The sequence below is a fragment of the Myxocyprinus asiaticus genome, chromosome 22 (genome assembly GCF_019703515.2).
Source record: "Myxocyprinus asiaticus isolate MX2 ecotype Aquarium Trade chromosome 22, UBuf_Myxa_2, whole genome shotgun sequence".
Taxonomy (NCBI): Eukaryota; Metazoa; Chordata; class Actinopteri; order Cypriniformes; family Catostomidae; genus Myxocyprinus; species Myxocyprinus asiaticus.
Window position 1 is genome coordinate 20731708 of NC_059365.1, and position 18436 is coordinate 20750143.

Below are 18436 nucleotides of genomic sequence, written 5' to 3' on the forward strand. Positions count from 1 at the left end.
CTTTTTATCACTTACAACTATGCACATGCAACGACTTGTACAAGGTGTTATAACAGATTATAGTAGACGGTATTGATTAATCAATGAGTGATGCATATAGGAACGAAGGAGGGTCCACCATTTGTTTCACTAGCTGGAATGTTAAAGTCATGAATGGACCAAATAAAAGAGCTTGTGTTCTTGCTCATCTTAAAAAACTGAATACAGATATAGCGTTCCTGCAGGAAACACACTTACAAGTAACGGATCATACGAGACTTAGGAAACCCTGGGTTGGTCAGGTTTTTCACTCGCACTTCAACAGTAAAGCAAGAGGAACAGCAATTATAATTCATAAAAAGGTACAATTCAATGTGCCCAAATGTGTTTCGGATCCCAAAGGACGATTTATTATTGTGACTGTTTACTTGTTTCACACCCCTGTTGCTTTAGTATGTGTCTATGCCCCTAACTGGTATGACGCCAACTTCATACACAAAATTATTTCACTTCTACCCAACCTGAATTCGTACCGTCTAATATTTGGTGGGGACTTACGTAAATTGTGTCGTTAACCCAGTCTTAGATTGAAAACTTTAACACAGTACAAAATGTCCCAAGCTCTCTCTACTTTTATGACGCAAGTTGGCTACCTTAACCTGCAGAGATTTTCATTCCCGCAAAAGAAAGAGTTTTCTTATTTTTCTCATGTTCATTCTTCATATTCAAGAACTGATTATTTTTTTATTGACAAGACACTACTCCCTTCAGTGGAGAAGACCCAATAATCTACAATCATAATATCAGACATGCTCCGTTGCTTGATTTATGCTTTACTCTCTATCATACTCATTGGCCTGCTTGGAGACTAAATTCTATCTTGTTAGCAGTTTAAAAACATTTATATCAATGGATATAGATAACTTTTTGGTTACTAATACTGCTGAATATGTATCACCATCGATTTTATGGGGTACATTTAAGGTCGTCATTTGGGGTGAAATTATATCTTACTCCGCATCTAGCAATAAGTTAAAAAATCGAAAACTACAACAACAAATTGATTCCATAGGAAAAATAGATCGACAACTCTCTTTAACTCCCTCAGAAGAATTACTTAAAAAAAAAAAAAAATAAATAAAAAAAAAAATGGAGCTCAAAGCACAAAATGACCAACTATTAAAAGAGAAAATTCAACAAAATCTGCTCTGGTCTAAAGGACAATTTTATGAACATGGTGAAAAGGCAGGACGTTTATTAGCACATCAGATAAAATGTCAGTCAGCCTCCAGGCTAATTCCACAGATTCATAATATATCACAACAACTGACAGTAGACCCTAAAGAAATCAATGACACTTTCAAAGAATATTATTCCAATCTATATACTTCTGAGTTTCCAAGAGATAGTTCAGGAAATGTCAGCTTTTCTGAAAGACCTGAATATTCCGACAATTAACTCGGACCAAAAAGTACATTTAAAATGGCCAATTGACCTGCAGGAGATTTTAATCTCCATTAGTCCAATGCAAAATGGCAAAACCCCTGGCCCTAACGGCTACCCTGTGGAATTTTATAAAGCGTCTAGTGACAAAATAGCCTTGCTTCTTCTGAAAATGTTTGAAGACTCTTTAGATAATGCAAAACTACCACAGTCTCTTACAGAAGCATTCATCACACTTCTTTTAAAACCAGGAAAAGATCCGCTTGATTGTAGCTCCTTCAGACCAATCTCTTTGTTAAATGTTGATGTAAAAATACTTGCCAAATTATTAGCATACAGAATTGATACTAGTATGCCAAAAATTCTCTCTCCAGATCAGACGGGCTTTATCAGAGGTTGTCGCTCATTTACTAATATTAGGAGACTTCTTGGTATAATACACTCTCCTGCATCCAAGGAGGCCCCAGAGGTGGTGGGTGCAGAAGTTATACCTCCCTAAAAGCGAGTGTTTTCTGATTAATTCTCTTGCTTTACAAACCAAGGCAACTTCCCTTCCATTTCACATTTCTAGATCCGGTTTTAAATACGTGGGAGTTCATATTACCCACACTTTTTGCCACTTGTAAACAAAATTAAATCTGATCTACAGAAATGGGATGCATTGCACTTATACCTAGCAGGTAGAATAAACTGCATAAAAATTAACGTTTTACCTAGGTTTTTATACTTATTCCAATCACTCCCAATTTTTCTCCCAGAGTCCTTTTCCCCCTCACTAAATACACCCATGTTATCATTTTTGTGGAGAGGAAAGAACCCCAGAATTCATAAAGAGCTCATTGAAAGGCAACAATCACAGGGAGGCTTAGCCCTTCCTAATTTTATGGGTTACTACTGGGCCACAAATCTTCAAAAAATTATTTGCTGGCATAACTCCTATGAGGCTGAATGGTGTAAGGCAGAAGCAGATACTTGTATCTCCACATCACTTTCTGCCTTAATAACAATGAAACTGCCCTCATCTCCTTCTCTATATACCTTAAGCCAAGTTGTACAATCTACACTTAAGATCTGGTCCCAATTTAGGCAAATGAATAAACTTAATGACTTTTCTATGTTAAGCCCTATTTATAATAATCATCTGTTCCCTGCTGGTAATATGGATAGTACCTTCGTACAGTGGCAGAGGGTAGGTTTGGCCAAATGTAGTGACTTTTATATTAACAACACTTTTGCCAGTTTTAGTGATCTTTCTGAGAAATTCCAGCTGTCACGTTCCAACCTGTTCCGTTACTTTCAAGACATCTCATTCAAACCCAGGGTTCAACCTTCCCTACCCTACCACCTACCTTACTACTGGATAAAGTTTTACAGACTCCTATGGTCTTTAAAGGTCAAATTTCAATAATATATAATACAATTATGTCCTTAAATAATGTCCTAATCAACAGAATTAGAGGGGAGCAGGTAAAGGACATGGGAATTGAAATACCTGATGAAACATGGGCCGAGGCTTTGAACAGAGTAAATGAATCAACCTCTTGTGCCCGCCTCAGTCTCATACAATTCAAGGTCCTTCACCGCTCCTACTATACAAAATCCAGACTTTCCAAAATGTACCCTAATGTTGATGATGTGTGTGACCGATTTAAATGTGATAAGGCAGACTTTGTTCACATGTTCTGGTCCTGTCAAAAGTTGAGAGATTACGGAGTATTCATATTTAAAACACTAAATGATGCTTCCAACTTGGATTTAAAAACTAGTGTTGAAATAGCCATTTTTTTTTTTTTTTTTGAGTCCCGGAGACTGGACTATCATTGACAAGCAAAAAGAAAAGTGTTATTTCATTTGCCTCTCTGCTAGCAAGAAGAAGAATACTGTTGGAGTGGAAGTCATCAAAACCGCCTAAGGCTTCAATGTGGTTATGTGATCTAATATCATGTTTGAAATTAGAGAAAATTAAATACTTAATGAAAGGAGCAACCCAAAGCTTTTACAGGGTTTGGAATCCCATGATTACACATTTTGAGAGGATTAAAACTATCCCTCCTGATTGAGTAATATAATCAAATGTTTGGAGGGATTCATTTGTTTAACCTGCATTACTGTTGGCTTTACATTAACATAACACTCTATGTGCACAAACGAAACAGTGATTAGAATAAATGGGATGTAACCCGTGTTTCCTGGATAGGGATATATGTTAATTTGGCAGCGTGTATACATTTTGTACCCTTGCATATTGGCACAAAGTCTATTTCACGATCATTCACTTTCTCTGTTCCGCTGTTGTGGAGTGAGCTTCCAACTCCACACAATCTGCTGAAACCATCTCAACATTAAAGAACCAGCTGAAAACACACCTGTTCCGAGAGCACTTAACCAATCCACACTAAATGCAATTAAATACTTAACTATATATATATATATATATATATATATATATATATATATATATATATATATATATATATATATATATATATATATATATAAAATTGTCTGTCACTTTCTTCTACGTTAGCTTTTATACTACTCCAGCTACTTTGAGAACTTGGCAATGTGATACCGCAGATATTGTTGACTTTTGTATGACAAATTGCTTGCTACTGTATGTTCCTCATTTGCAAGTCGCTTTGGATAAAAGCGTCTGCTAAATGACAATGTCAAAGTAAATGGGTAACATGTTGACAAAATAAATGTATTTTTAGCAGATATAGACAGGTAAATCATAGTTTTGCCAAGGTGTGAAATAACTAAAGGCTATTGGCTATTTATAAAAAAGAACAATCGCTTGCAAACTCTGTCTTTTCAAATCTTCCGGTTCCAATGGGAAATATATAAAGAGAAATGGATGTCATGGGGTCTTAATCTTGTGCGACCCTGCACCACATGCGTAGATGTTGTATTTTGGCTTCGCTATATGCAACACATCATTTAAATGAATAAAAACCAGCTGAATACTGTTCACAAGACTCTAGACTGTCATTTAAAGGGTTAACTTCTGCCGCTCCGAGTCACGTGAAACAAAAGCATGCCATCAATTTCCTTGAAGAGCTCCTATGGATGCAGCGCCAACAAAAGTGCCTCTGGTAAGAAATCTCTTTTATTTTTGTTCATTGAAACCTATTTGGTTGTAATGAACAGAGTCTCTAGTTTCGTTTGATATGCTGCTTTGGAAAATCTGTTCATTTTTTGCACGACAGCACCCTGATAAACATGATGTTTACATATGAGGAAATTGGCAATGCATTTCCTCAAAAGTAGAAAAAAAATATGTTAGTTATTTTGAATAACTTTCAGCTCTAACACATCTGTGGGTCATTTAGATTCATTTTAATATACATTTTGTTATGTTTATTTTCTTTTATAACTGTGCAATACAATTCTATTAATTAACATTAGTTAATGCATTCCTATATATTTACTTTGAATCAGAATTATTTATTCAGCTTTACAGAAAATCAGCTGTAATGTCTCAAAAACATGAATAACCAACACTCCTGGAAACATAATAAACAATTTGATGAAAACAAATCTGACTTTCTATAGCTTAGTGTTATTAAAATTTCACAACGTAGTCTCACTGTCCACATATGTGGAAATTAATGTTTAGGAAAACTATTTACTCTAGATTATTTTTTTATTTTTTTTTTGTGCTTGTTTATTAGGTGCTACTAGTTCCAAATCAAAAAGGGAAATGGAAAATGTACACAGCAGTCATGCGGGGGTCTCAGGAGGTTAAATAACCTTTCTGAGGCAGTATTCCTTAACTAAACATTTCCATACAACATCTCACGTAATAATAGAGAGACTGAAACATACCCAGTTTTTCCTCATTTAAAAGGTCTGATCACTGGTGGTAATAAAAGAATGTGTATCAATGTGGGAGAAATTACTGCAATGTTGTTTTACATCTTGCCTGTTGGACACAAGGTGATGGATGATTGCTTTCAGAAAGGAAAAAAAATTCTAGAAGAGCTGTGCGAAGTACCATAATTTGATGCAACAGCCTTAACTGTGGGCACCATGCAATCAATAACACAACATGACCAATCATGGGTCTTCTGTTTAAACCATAATATACAGGAAAAGAGAGAAAGAAAAGAAGAAAAACAGAAAAGACATGATCTCATTAATTACAGTTGCAGAATGCTTATTTCTTCTCCAGGCAGTGGGAAAAGGTAACAGAGAAATTGACACATCACTATGGCGCTGCTGCCAACACCAAATGTCAAGCCAGTGTAATTTATCTGCTCTGTCCTTAAGAGTTCTGTGAGAGAGAAAGTGAGCCGTCTTGGGGCCTGTTGCACAAGGCCACTCCATCTGATAAGGGTCGCCACAGGCTTCGTCTGAGTACTCGAATTCTGAATTGCATTTTAAGTTGAGTCATCTGGGCCTGTCTGTGTTTACCAATATATTTTCATAATGGCATGGTTATTAACAGATTAAAAGATGACGAAAGTATTAGCTTGGCATGTTTAAAGACCAGAATATGCTTAAATCTGACATAAAATTTGGAATCCAAAATTCCATTTGGAGCATTTGACAGCTTGCATGGCTGTAATTAGAATGTCAAGAGCCAGTTACCTTTTTCAGGATGGAGGTAAGCCTTTCCAGCTCACAGTCGATGATGATCTGGCCCTCCTTGCCTTTGTCGAGGTCCTGGAACACTTTGAGGAAGGAAGCTTCTGTCATTGTCTCCACATTCACAGAGGTCACCCGCCAGTTACGCTCTGCTGCTGTATCCAGAACCTTCTGCAGAACTGACAGTCCTAGAATACAAATGGGAACAAAGAAGAATAGCAAAGATCCCTTTAGAGCATTGTTCTTCAAGTCTGCTCCTTGAGGCTCCCAACAGTACACATTTTGGATGTCTCCAAACCATAATCAGCTCATTATGGTTCTGTTCAGACAATTCGGAACTCTCCCATTTCTTACTCAAAAATAACCACTGAAATTGTGCTCTAAGCCAGACATCTGAATTGTGAGGTCGAGGCAGATCTATCAACACCGACTTAACTGGCATAAGAACATGCAATTTACTTGTTAAGTCATGTCTTCATCTCGTGGTGTGTACACTTGACCATGACATATGATTGACTGGAAAGCTTTGAGGCCAAGAGTGGGGAATTTCGACTCAGGTATTCCCATATCCAACAAGAGCATTTGAGCGGAGCGTTGAGTGAAGCAGTGATAATTCCACCTGAGCAGAGAGCGCCTTTTTGAAGCTTCCACTCCGCTCGGTCAGGCTGCGCAGTACCGCTCGCTCAACCCAGAATGTGCTTCGTGATATGCTGGTTTGGGAATCTGCGAAATAAGCAATAGGCCTGAGGTTATGGAGCTCAAACATCGTTTTAGTGAAGTTGCAAACCTTATAGCCTAAATAAATGCAAAGTATAAATCAAAGTTATGAATGAGGAAATCGAAAGGGAGTATGGAGAGACCGTGAGAATTAGCAAAGATTCCTTTTTGAACCGTACACGTCACATTGCCAGAGAGCACGAGGATGTGCTATGCGAATATGGTAGTGTAGCAAAAGGTGAGCTAGTAGGCTACACTACTATTCGATAATAAATTAATAGATAAATAAGGTATCTTGTTGTTTTGCCATCATGTCAGTGCAGCTGCAAGCTAGATGCAGGCCTGGTTCTGCAGGGTTGCGAACGTTAGAGCACACTCAATTGAATATGTAAGCTTAATAATACTGTATATTGGCAAAGCATTTTTCCTTGAATCCTGGTGAGCACACACAAAATATCCCTGCATCAAAACCAATAAACATGTATGATCTTGCAGATCAGTGTGTCCTAATTTGCAGGCGAAGCATTCTGCTTTCTTGTCTCCACTATACAATTGACCATTTGATTAGTAAAGATTTCTGCTCTCTCATAGAGTATTTCATAGTGGAATTATCTCACTTAATCGACCACCTGTTGCTTTCGATTTCTGCTTCGGGATAAAGTGGCACATAACTGCTGGTCAGTTTCCCAAAGCCAAATCCACACCTTAACGATAAGTGAAACATTAAAAAACGTACTCTAGATTAGTGGTTGCAGATTACATCTTCGACATCGCTTGCTGCATTCATGCGCAGAGCAAAAAGATATAAATGATTGTACATTAGAAAAAAAAACTTTTCTTAAACAAAGGCAGTGTAATTTGTGAATTAAATAATTCTTATTTGTTTTAGGATCATTAAACATGATTTCATCTAATATATATATATTGGACAAAATCTTACTTTATGCAGGACAAATATTTTTTTATTTTTAAATTCATGGTTAAACCTTGCTGTACATATAAAGAGCGCATGCACAAGACATGATCGTTTGACACATATAAAGTCCAGATTCACTTTATAATGCTTTAAAAATATCAAGGAAAAACAAAGGGGGCATATGGTATCTACTAATATAATAATTATTATATAAATAACCACAGTCCTTTAGATTGCATATGATTCGTACAAAGCCTATAAAATTGTAGGGAATATTAATAAAGCAACAACACTGAAAAAGAGAAAAACATTCTCGGGCCACTGTAGCGACCCCCTGTGAACATGCTTGGAACCAAGTATACTACAGAGAAATTTAATGTCATAGCAGGATTTGAGTGAACGCTTTTTTAGCATGAGCGGTAATTGAGTGGAGTGTCTGCTTGGCCGTGAGCTTTTGAGTGGAGCGCACACGCATGGAGCGGGTTATTGAGTGGAGTGTCACACCGCTCCGCTCACATGCTCTGCCTCCAACTTCGTCTGAAACATGGCATGAGTATAGTACTCCAAGATCTGAAATTAGGTGTCAGATAAGGGAGACACCCAAAATGTGTACTGTTCCAGAAACCAGGGATGGGAAGCTTTAGATGAATATTGGTAAATGTAACATTTCAAGTCACTTCTGAGATATGTGTGTAAATGTAATGCATAACAATAGAAGAGTAATAAGGACATGCTGCTTTGCACAAGCCAGTTCATGGAGAATTAACAGAATTCTAAAGGAGCCCAACAATGTTGAGGACTATGATATTTACACTTTGTTATCTCCAGCCACCTCTGACTATCTGAATGCCTCTTTACTGGCTGAGAATTCATAAAAACTGGCCTGAAAGATAGAACAGTGAAGAGAAAGAGAGTCGGCCACACTGTTCACAGACAGGAAATGGGCTTCGTTTAGAGAAGACATTGATCTTGGCATTGGATTCACAGATGGTAGATATATGTGCATAACCCCAACAGACCAATCAGGGATCTCCCAACACATGCATAAAAATCCCTCCAGATAAAAAACAATGCTCTCAGTAGTCATCACAATTTCTATTGGCAGTAGAGTGTGGGCAAAACATGACTTAATATTGAAATAAACTTGCATTGCTTGAAAGTTTGCAGCTGCTGATGCAACATACAGTGCAATTTGATGTCTCTGTGTTCTTTTATCCTGGATATTGCAGTAGCAAAATTAGATTTTAAATGTTTATCATATCGCAATTCATAGCGCAATTGCAATATTTGTCAAAAAATTGCAATATGCTGTTTTTGACCAAATCGTGCAGCCCTAATACACAGTACGAACTAACACAGTCTTACACATAAAACCAACCTCAACTCTAACACAAGAATCAAACAGTTCTGAAGGATCATATGAGCCTATGACATGATGACAGTTGAGAGCACAAGCACACATGATTGCACTTATTATGTTGCCAGTGAGAGCAGCTTAAGCTTCTTGTGTTCTCAGTATTCAGCACCACGGCCAGCTCCTCCAAACTCATCAAAACCTCTCCAAACACTCGACTGCGTGCTTTCATGCCAATCTATGCTTTTTGCTGTGTGAGTGCACAATTTAGTCCAAGTTTATCCAGTGACTTCAAAAACTCAAAACCCTTTTTTATCTGAGTCAACATTCCAGCTCATAAACTGACTATGGTAGTCTATCGCCTATTCTGCCAACAGATCCAATACACACCCAGCAAGCTCAACAAAGAGATATAAATAACTCCCCTGTGAACATTTATATGGGGAATTGTTTATGAAAAAAAAACAAAAAACAGGTTTGTTTTATGCTTTGAATGGCACCCAAAAAATAAAAGAGTGTACATGAATTTTACAGCCTTTGTTTAATGCAGCACCATACAACTGTTGCATAAGCCGTAATTACAAGAACAGCAACAACACAGAAGCATGCTTTATAATTGATGGAACCACTGGATCTTACAGCAGGGATAACAGGAATAAATATTTCATGCAGAACCACATTTTGTGAAAATGGACTAAATTCAAGTTGAATTACGCAGTCCAATTAGACATAAAATTGAAAATTAACAATTAACTTAAAAATAAATAAATAAATTAATTTGCAACTCCATTTTGTTAGACAAACTCTATTTCAAAGGTAGATATTAAAAAGATGAGATTACTTTTTTGCTATTTTTTGCTAAAACTATTATGGTTAAGCAATTACAATTTCATATTGTTGCATCCCAATTTAATTTAGTCTGTTTGGTCAAAGCACAGTGACATGAGAATGTGTAAATAATTTCTATTGAGAAATAAGGCATCTATATGGTCAATTTTGTGCTTTTTATAAGTCACCATTATGATGGTTAATATTCCCTTGTATTATGTAATGGGTCATTGACAAATAAGGTTGTCTGAGAAAAAAAAAGAAAGAAAAAAAAGAGAAATCTTTTAAAAATCCAGTTTAAAACACACGGGTCAAGTTCGTAAAAATGTAATCTGTGTTTCCAATTTGGTTTAATATATATATATAATATAATATATAAAAAATAAATAATTTTCTACCCCCAAAAATATCTTTAATACTTTAAAAAATGTCATGTGGTGCAACCATCAATGTATTAAAATAATTTTCTTGCACCTTGAGAGTGTACACAAGTAGATCCTTCATTTAAAAATAAAATAGAAAATGAAAATTGAAATTGAAAAATGAAATTTTTCAAGGCATTTTTTTTTTGTCAAGGATATCAATACATTTTCTGATGTCCACTTTTTGTCCAGATGACCTGGACAAAATGTGCCTTTTCATAAAAATGTCAAATACTAAATACTATAAACTTCATACTACAATCCTCTTTGTTTTATGGTTTTTGTCAACAAACAACAAAATGGTTACCGACTTGTTGGTTACACCACATGACTTTGATTTGGTGGACAAAAGTTTTAAAATATGAATACAAATTGCTTCGATGCTTATTTAAAAAAAAAAAAAATGTTTTTTATATATATATATATATATATATATATATATATATATATATATAAGATAATACTTATGCTACTTATTCTAACATTTATTTTTTCAAGAATTTCAGCTTTTAATAAGACTTTGATTATTATTTTACTGTCACTGGATGGTTACACCATATAATTTTTTACTTTAAGCCCCAGATTAAATATCACAATGACTTTGAACTTGGACTAATTGAAAACATGTTTATCATAGAAGAAATTAAGTAATTGTTTCATGTGAATTGCTTTTTTGTGTGTGTGTGTGTGTGTTTTTTTAAACAATTTAATGGATCTGGAAAAAAAAAAGTGTTAAGTCCTTGGCACTAATATTGGGTGCTTATTAAAACTATATATACAGTTGTGCTCAAAGGTTTGCATACCCTGGCAGAAATTGTGAAATTTTGGCATTGATTTTGGAAATAGGACTGATCATGCAAAAAAACATATGAAGCCATTTATCATCACATAGTTGTTTGTCTCCTTTTTAAATCATAATGATAACAGAAATCACCCAAGTGGCCCTGATCAAAAGTTTACATACCCTTGAATGTCTGGCCTTGTTACAGACACACAAGGTGACACACACAGGTTTAAAGGGCAATTAAAAGGTTAATTTCCCACACCTGTGACTTTTTAAATTGCAATTAGTGCCTGGGTATAAATAGTCAATGAGTTTGTTAGCTCTCACGTGGATGCACTGAGCAGGCTAGATACTGAGCCATGGAGAGCAGAAAAGAACTGTCAAAAGACCTGCGTAACAACGTAAAGGAACTTTAGAAAGATGGAAAAGGATATAAAAAGATATCCAAAGCCTTGAGAATGCCAGTCAGTACTGTTCAATCACTTATTAATAAGTGGAAAATTCAGGGATCTCTTGATACCAAGCCAAGGTCAGGTAGACCAAGAAAGACTTCAGCCACAACTGCCAGAAGAATTTTTCGGGATACAAAGAAAAACCCACAGGTAACCTCAGGAGAAATACAGGCTGCTCTGTTTCAAGGAGCACAATATGACGATACTTGAATAAAAATGAGCTTCATGGTCGAGTTGCCAGAAAGAAGCCTTCACTGTGACAATGCCACAAAAAAGCCTGGTTAAAATATGCCCGACAACACCTTGACACGCCTCACAGCAGTGACGAGACCAAAATAGAGCTTTATGGTCACAACCATAAGTGCTATGTTTGGAGAGGGGTCAACAAGGCCTATAGTGAAAAGAATACCATCACCACTGTGAAGCATGGTGGTGGCTCACTGATGTTTTGGGGCTGTGTGAGCTCTAAAGGCACGGGGAAATCTTGTGAAAATTGATGGCAAGATGAATGCAGCATGTTATCAGAAAATACTGGCAGACAATTTGCATTCTTCTGCACGAAAGCTGCGCATGGGACGCTCTTGGACTTTCCAGCACGACAATGACCCTAAGCACAAGGCCAAGTTGACCCTCCAGTGGTTACAGCAGAAAAAGGTGAAGGTTCTGGAGTGGCCATCACAGTCTCCTGACCTTAATATCATTGAACCACTCTGGGGAGATCTCAAACGTGCGGTTCATGCAAGATGACCAAAGACTTTGCATGACCTGAAGGCATTTTGCCAAGACGAATGGGCAGCTATTCCACCTGCAAGAATTTGGGGCCTCATAGACAACTATTACAAAAGACTGCACGCTGTCATTGATGCTAAAGGGGGCAATACACAGTTAAGAACTAAGGGTATGCAGACTTTTGAACAGGGGTCATTTCATTTTTTTCTTTGTTGCCATGTTTTGTTTTACAATTGTGCCATTCTGTTATAACCTACAGTTGAATATGAATCCCATAAGAAATAAAAGAAATGTGTTTTTCCTGCTCACTCATGTTTTCTTTAAAAATGGTACATATATTACCAATTCTCCAAGGGTATGCAAACTTTTGAGCACAACTGTATACTGTATACACCGATCAGTCACAACAACATTAAAACCACCTGCCTAATATTGTGTATGTCCCCCTCGTACCGCCAAAACAGTGCCAACCCGCATCTCAGAATAGCATTCTAAGATGTTATTCTTCTCACCACAATTGTACAGAGCAATTATCTGAGTTACCGTAGACTCTGTCAGTTCGAACCAGTCTGGCCATTTTCTGTTGAGTTCTCTCATCAACATTTCCGTCCACAAAACTGCCACTCACTGGATGTTTTTTGTTTTTGGCACCATTTGCAGTAAAATGTGTGAAAATCCCAGAAGATCAGAGGGTACATAAATACTCAAACTAGCCCATCTGGCACCAACAATCATCCATGCGATTATCTAATCAGCCAATCGTGTGGCAGCAGTGTAGTGCATAAAATCAGGCAGATCCGGGTCAGGAACTTCAGTTAATGTTCACATCAACCATCATATTGGGGGAAAAATGTGATCACGTTGATTTCAACCGTGGCATGATTGTTGGTGCCAGACGGGCTGGTTTGAGTATTTCTGTAACTGCTGATCTCCTGGGATTTTCACGCACAACAGTCTCTAGAATTTACTCTAAATGGTGGCAAAAACAAAAAACATCCAGTGAGCAGCAGTTCTGTGGACGGAAATGCCTTGCAGATGAGAGAGGTCAACAAAGAAAGGCCAGACTGGTTCAAACTGACAAAGTCCACGGTAACTGGGATAACCACTCTGTACAACTGTGGTTGGTGCTGTTTTGGTGGCACGAGGGGGACCTGCCTAAGATAGATAGATAGATAGATAGATAGATAAATAGATAGACAGACAGACAGACAGACAGTATTTTTCCACTATGGGTGTAATGTTCATGTGTTATTTTAGCTCAGCTAGTAGAGCATGGCGCTTACAATGCCAAGGCCATGAGTTTGAACACGTACTGGTAAAATGTGGAAGTGTTTAAGTCACTTTTTCCCCCCAGATGCCATATTTGTGACCATCAGCGGGAGGAAACTATGGCAATGAATGAAAAAACACCCATAAAACAATATCAAGAATACCCTCAAAAAATGCTTTTGCTCCATGAAAAGTCCCAGGAAAGTTGTATACTGGTCTGAGGTCAGCACAAATATGGCCAAATTTGACTTTCGCAGACATTTAAACATATTTTATCCACGATTCATCTCCGTACGCTGGCGTGTCTGATGTGTAACCCGCGACTACTCACATGCCTACCGGTACATCACCGTAAACATCTCTCATTCAGAAGTTACAAATATTTGTGTTGTTTTCTGCTCCGATTTGGTCACAAAATTACAAAACATCTTTGATGATACTGTCTGTATAAATGTAAGAGCTGCTTTTAACTCATTAAGAATACACAGAAAGCAAACAAGGCATATTAGTGAATAAGAATAATATGTTTACATTGTAGTCTGGTGGTGTGAATAAAGTCTGTGCTATTGACTAGCATTAGTATATACACATTAAATAAATACTATATATTCACACTATAGTGCTTTTTTAATTTATCACAATGTGTTACAATTATGACATACTGGGTGTTATGAATAACATCATCCTATGTGCATTTACAGTTTAACTGTATCCGAATCTATGATGTTATAAATATAATTGACACAATACAGATAACATCTTGGTTATGTGGAACGTAACCCTGGTTCCCTGAGTGGGAACAAGACGCTGCATAATCACATTGGGACACGCCCTGAGTGTCATGTGGTCTGAAGCCCTTGTACAATCACGCCAATTTATTGGCTGGTGGTGCTTATGAGAGAGAGAGAATGGAAGAGGCCTCTCCTCCATTGCCTTATTCACGTGCATTCTCCCAGAACGACACAGAAAAAGACAATAGGGACAAAGGGGCCAATTTGTTTCCTTACCTTCAACGACGAATTCTCTCATACAGCGTTTTTAATAGCGACAGCTCAATACGCGCATGGTAACTCTTTCGCATGCTTGTTCATCAGAAAATGGCCACCGAGCTAGGCCTCAGAGTATGTCCGACAAGACTCACGCTTTCGCTAAAGGGGAGGCCAACAAACATGAGGAAGAATCAGATGTCCGTTTGCACTCCAATTCTCTCAGACAAAGCGAAAATCCCCAAATTGCCCCTGCACACGGAGCTCCTATCTGGAGGCCATGGAACTGGAACAAGTGGGGATAACACCTCGTGGTGAGAAATTGCGAGCCTCGAACAGCGCTGCTGCAGTCTCTGTCGGACCCTTGTAATATTTGGAAAAAAACACATTAGAATTGTTCTGATATTACACTGTATAAAATGACGTGAGTCGCTTCTTAAATTCCATCCTATTTGCCACACAAAAGGAAGAAATAATAATGATCCTCGCTTCGATGCGAGTTGTTGGTACAACACGGGCCAGATGAGATCATGCACTGAAGAACAGAAAATCTGACTCGATGGTACCAAAGTGAGCGGTTTTATGGAGCCTGTGATGTAGCTCCCTAGGGCGTCGCTTAAAGGAATAGTTCACCCAAAAAATTAAAATTCGCTGATAATTTACCATAAAAGATGTTTCTTTCTTCATCAAAACAGAATTTAAGATTTTTAGGATTTCATTTCAGGCCTTCTCCTATAAACAAAGCAAGTGAATGTACTCGACGGTCCAAAATACACATTTAGGGTGCATCAAAATAATCCACATGACTCCAGTCAACAAATAAAGTTCTTCTGAACCCAAACGATTGATAATTTTTAGAAACAAAACAATACTTCTATACTTTTTAACTACAAATGTTCGCTTCCGTACATCTCTGTGATGCACTCTCATGAGAAGGATGATGTAAGCTCGTTGGTAATGTCATGTGTGGAAGAGGCAGGAAGCGCGTCATTGTTTACAAGAGAAGGAGCGCTGTACAAATGTTTAATTGTCTTTGCTGTAGATTTGTATAAGTGTATTGTTCAAAATGGTTGTTTGGTGTGTGTATCCTGGATGCTTCAACCTTCAGTAACCCCAAAGAAAATGCATGCTGGAAAAATATTAACTTTTCATCAACTGCCTATACATGATCATGAGCGACTGAAGCTCTGGCTTATCACGCTGAATGTGGATATCAGTACACCCCTAAATTCTCTCAAATATTAGAGGGTGTGCAGTGAACATTTTACCTCATCCCTCTCATGAGGGCACGTCACAAAGATACGGAAGCGAACATTTGTAGTTAAAAAGTATATAAGTATTGTTTTGTTTCTAAAAATAATCAATCGTTTGGGTTCAGAAGAACTTTATTTGTCAGCTGGAGTAGTGTGGATTGTTTTGATGCACCCTAAATATGCATTTTGGACCATTCACTTGCACTGTTTAAAGGAGGAGGCCTGAAATGAAATCCTAAAAACCTTAAATTCTGTTTTGATGAAGAAAGAAACTCAGATACATCTTGTATGGTAAATTATCAGCGAATTTTTTGGGTGAACTATTCCTTTAAGCGCCACCAGCCAATAAACTGCCGTGACTGTACAAGGGCTTCAAACCACGTGACACTCAGGGTGTGTCCCAATGCGATCATGCAGCTCGAGTTCCTATGAAAGGGAACTGACATGTCTGAATACATGAGCAAAGACCCACAAGTGTTTTTATCCCTGCTCTTTCATCACTGCTTGACTTTGGCGAAATGAAGCCGTGTCACTTAAAAATTAAAACTTTATTGAAAGAAAAATAACATTTTGGCTATGGTACGGAAATACCAGTATCACCTTTACATGATTTATAAACAAAGAAAAATTAGCTGGCTTTTTCCACATCCCACAGTGCAACTCTATGAAGAAATATGGAATTTTGGTCACAAACGTGGCAGAACGGTCATAGTTACGTTACATGAAACAGGTCAATACATTGTTAAAAACATCTGCCAAATGCGTAAAATAGAAAGTTTATTGCGATAACATAAAAAGGCAGTGGAACTAGTTATTAAAACATTGTGAGTTGAGTCAGCTTTACATTTTTAACAGTGAGGGAACAAGTCAAAAAGAGCTGGATTCCAAAGTAACGAAAGTGTGAATTGACAGGAGAGGCAAAAGGTATTGATTTCCTGTTCTGCTTCTGTCCGCCTCTGTTTTGAGCACTTGCCTTTAACCCCTGTGCATCTGAGCCAGTGTTACTTCCTGGTTGACACAGTATGAGACTCAGTACAGCTGGACCACTTCAAGACTGCAGGGTGATTTGACATTAAGGAGCTCATATTCTCAGCAGGCTGAACAAATGGCTCCCGATGCACACGGAGAACAGGGCCAGCAGGGGAAGATGTCTCTTCTTAGCCTCATTTTCATTCATCTGGGGTGGTATGATGCCAGTGGAATACTATGCTAGCACAGAAAACAGCACACTGCAGCGGAAACAATGTCACACAGTAGAGAGGAAGATTTTATATGCATATGAAGCTAACAGCAAGCTATAGCTGTGGATGGGTTCACATACAGGCTACATACAGTCTTATACGTATTTCTTTAAAAGGCTTCAAATAACCCCACAGATAGTGCAGTGCTGTATCTAGGCAACAAGAAGTTGGTGATATGGATTCCTGCAGTTTGGTTCCTCTCAGTCACAGAGTTAATGATCCTACATTCTTAACCCAGATCCCTCTGCACTTCCACAAGATAAAACCATTCCTGAGACACCCGCAGCGTGAATACAAGTGTGCATCAAACCTATTGTGTGCATGGACCAACTGCAGAACTGACATCGACAATGAAAAATAAGAGCAAGAAACAGAGAGAGGTAGAAAAAAAGGAAAAGCTGGCGGTAAGAGAGTGCAGAGTGGAAGCAGATATGCGTGGATTCACCTGGAGAGATTTTAGTTGTTTTTTTAAAGTCCATGCATCTGTGTTCTCTCGTGCTCCAAGATCACTCTGTTACTGCTCTATCACAAGCATAACACACATTAATGCTATTGCATATCAGCAAGAATTCAGATTGTACTGAAATATTGAAGTAATAACACTGTGTGGTGTTACTAGCAGTCAGAATGTCCTAGAGATAGAATAGTGAAATATCATCAGAAACGACAATGATTCAAAATAATTACAAAATTAATTACAGAGAAGTTGAATGTGGACGTGAGAGTGTGTACAACCAAAGATTCATTATGAATTTAAAAAAGATTTGAAGTCAAACATGATGAAGTGTTCTTTTAACATATGGAAAAAAAAATATCTAAAGGTGGGTAATATGTCTTACTCTCCTCTTCCAAATGAGTAGTCTATTCCATGAGTTTTTAAACTTTTTGATACCAACGACTCCTAGATATGATGACCCCCCTTGCAGGGACCCCCTCGTAAAATATAATGGCATATACACACACTGAGCACTTTATTACGAACACTATAGTCCTAATAAAGTTCCCGACGTGGTCTTCTGCTGTTGTAGCCCATCCGCCTAAAGGTTCTACGTGTTCTCAGATTTCTGAGATGTGCACAATAAACGGAGACTGCAACATGGCCATCTGATGCATCACACCATGTGCATTTTCTTTCATAAAGTTTACACTTTAGTCATTTTAAGTTCACAGACTTATCACTGGGTTGTAAATTTTGATATTTTTATTTAAAATATCACTTTATCTTTGTGCTTGTTGAATAATTAGTCTAACAAATGTGTTTTTCTGAGCCATGCACAATAAACGGAGACTGCAACGAGGCCATCCAATTTAAACTTGAAATAACACGTGCACATTTTCGTTTATAAACGTTTATGAAGTTCCCTGTCGAGGGACTCGAGCTGCGTAATCGCTATGGTGACACGCCCTGAGTGTCACGTGGTCTGAAGCCCTTATACAATCATGCCAATTTACTGGCTGATGCCGCTTAGCAAT

At 37.6% G+C, this 18436-nt stretch overlaps 1 protein-coding gene across 3 annotated transcripts in view; it reads right to left on the minus strand.

Moving 5' to 3' along the window:
• Positions 1-18436, minus strand: part of LOC127412963 (glutamate receptor 1-like) — a 146754-nt gene that overhangs the window by 85830 nt on the left and 42488 nt on the right. For all 3 annotated transcript variants that reach the window (XR_007892509.1, XM_051649701.1, XM_051649700.1), the window contains exon 4: positions 6016-6200. Coding sequence is in view for 2 of the 3 variants with exons in the window: in XM_051649701.1 (XP_051505661.1) it covers positions 6016-6200 (185 nt within the window). In the remaining variant the exon portion in view is untranslated. The remainder of the gene's footprint in view (positions 1-6015; positions 6201-18436) is intronic.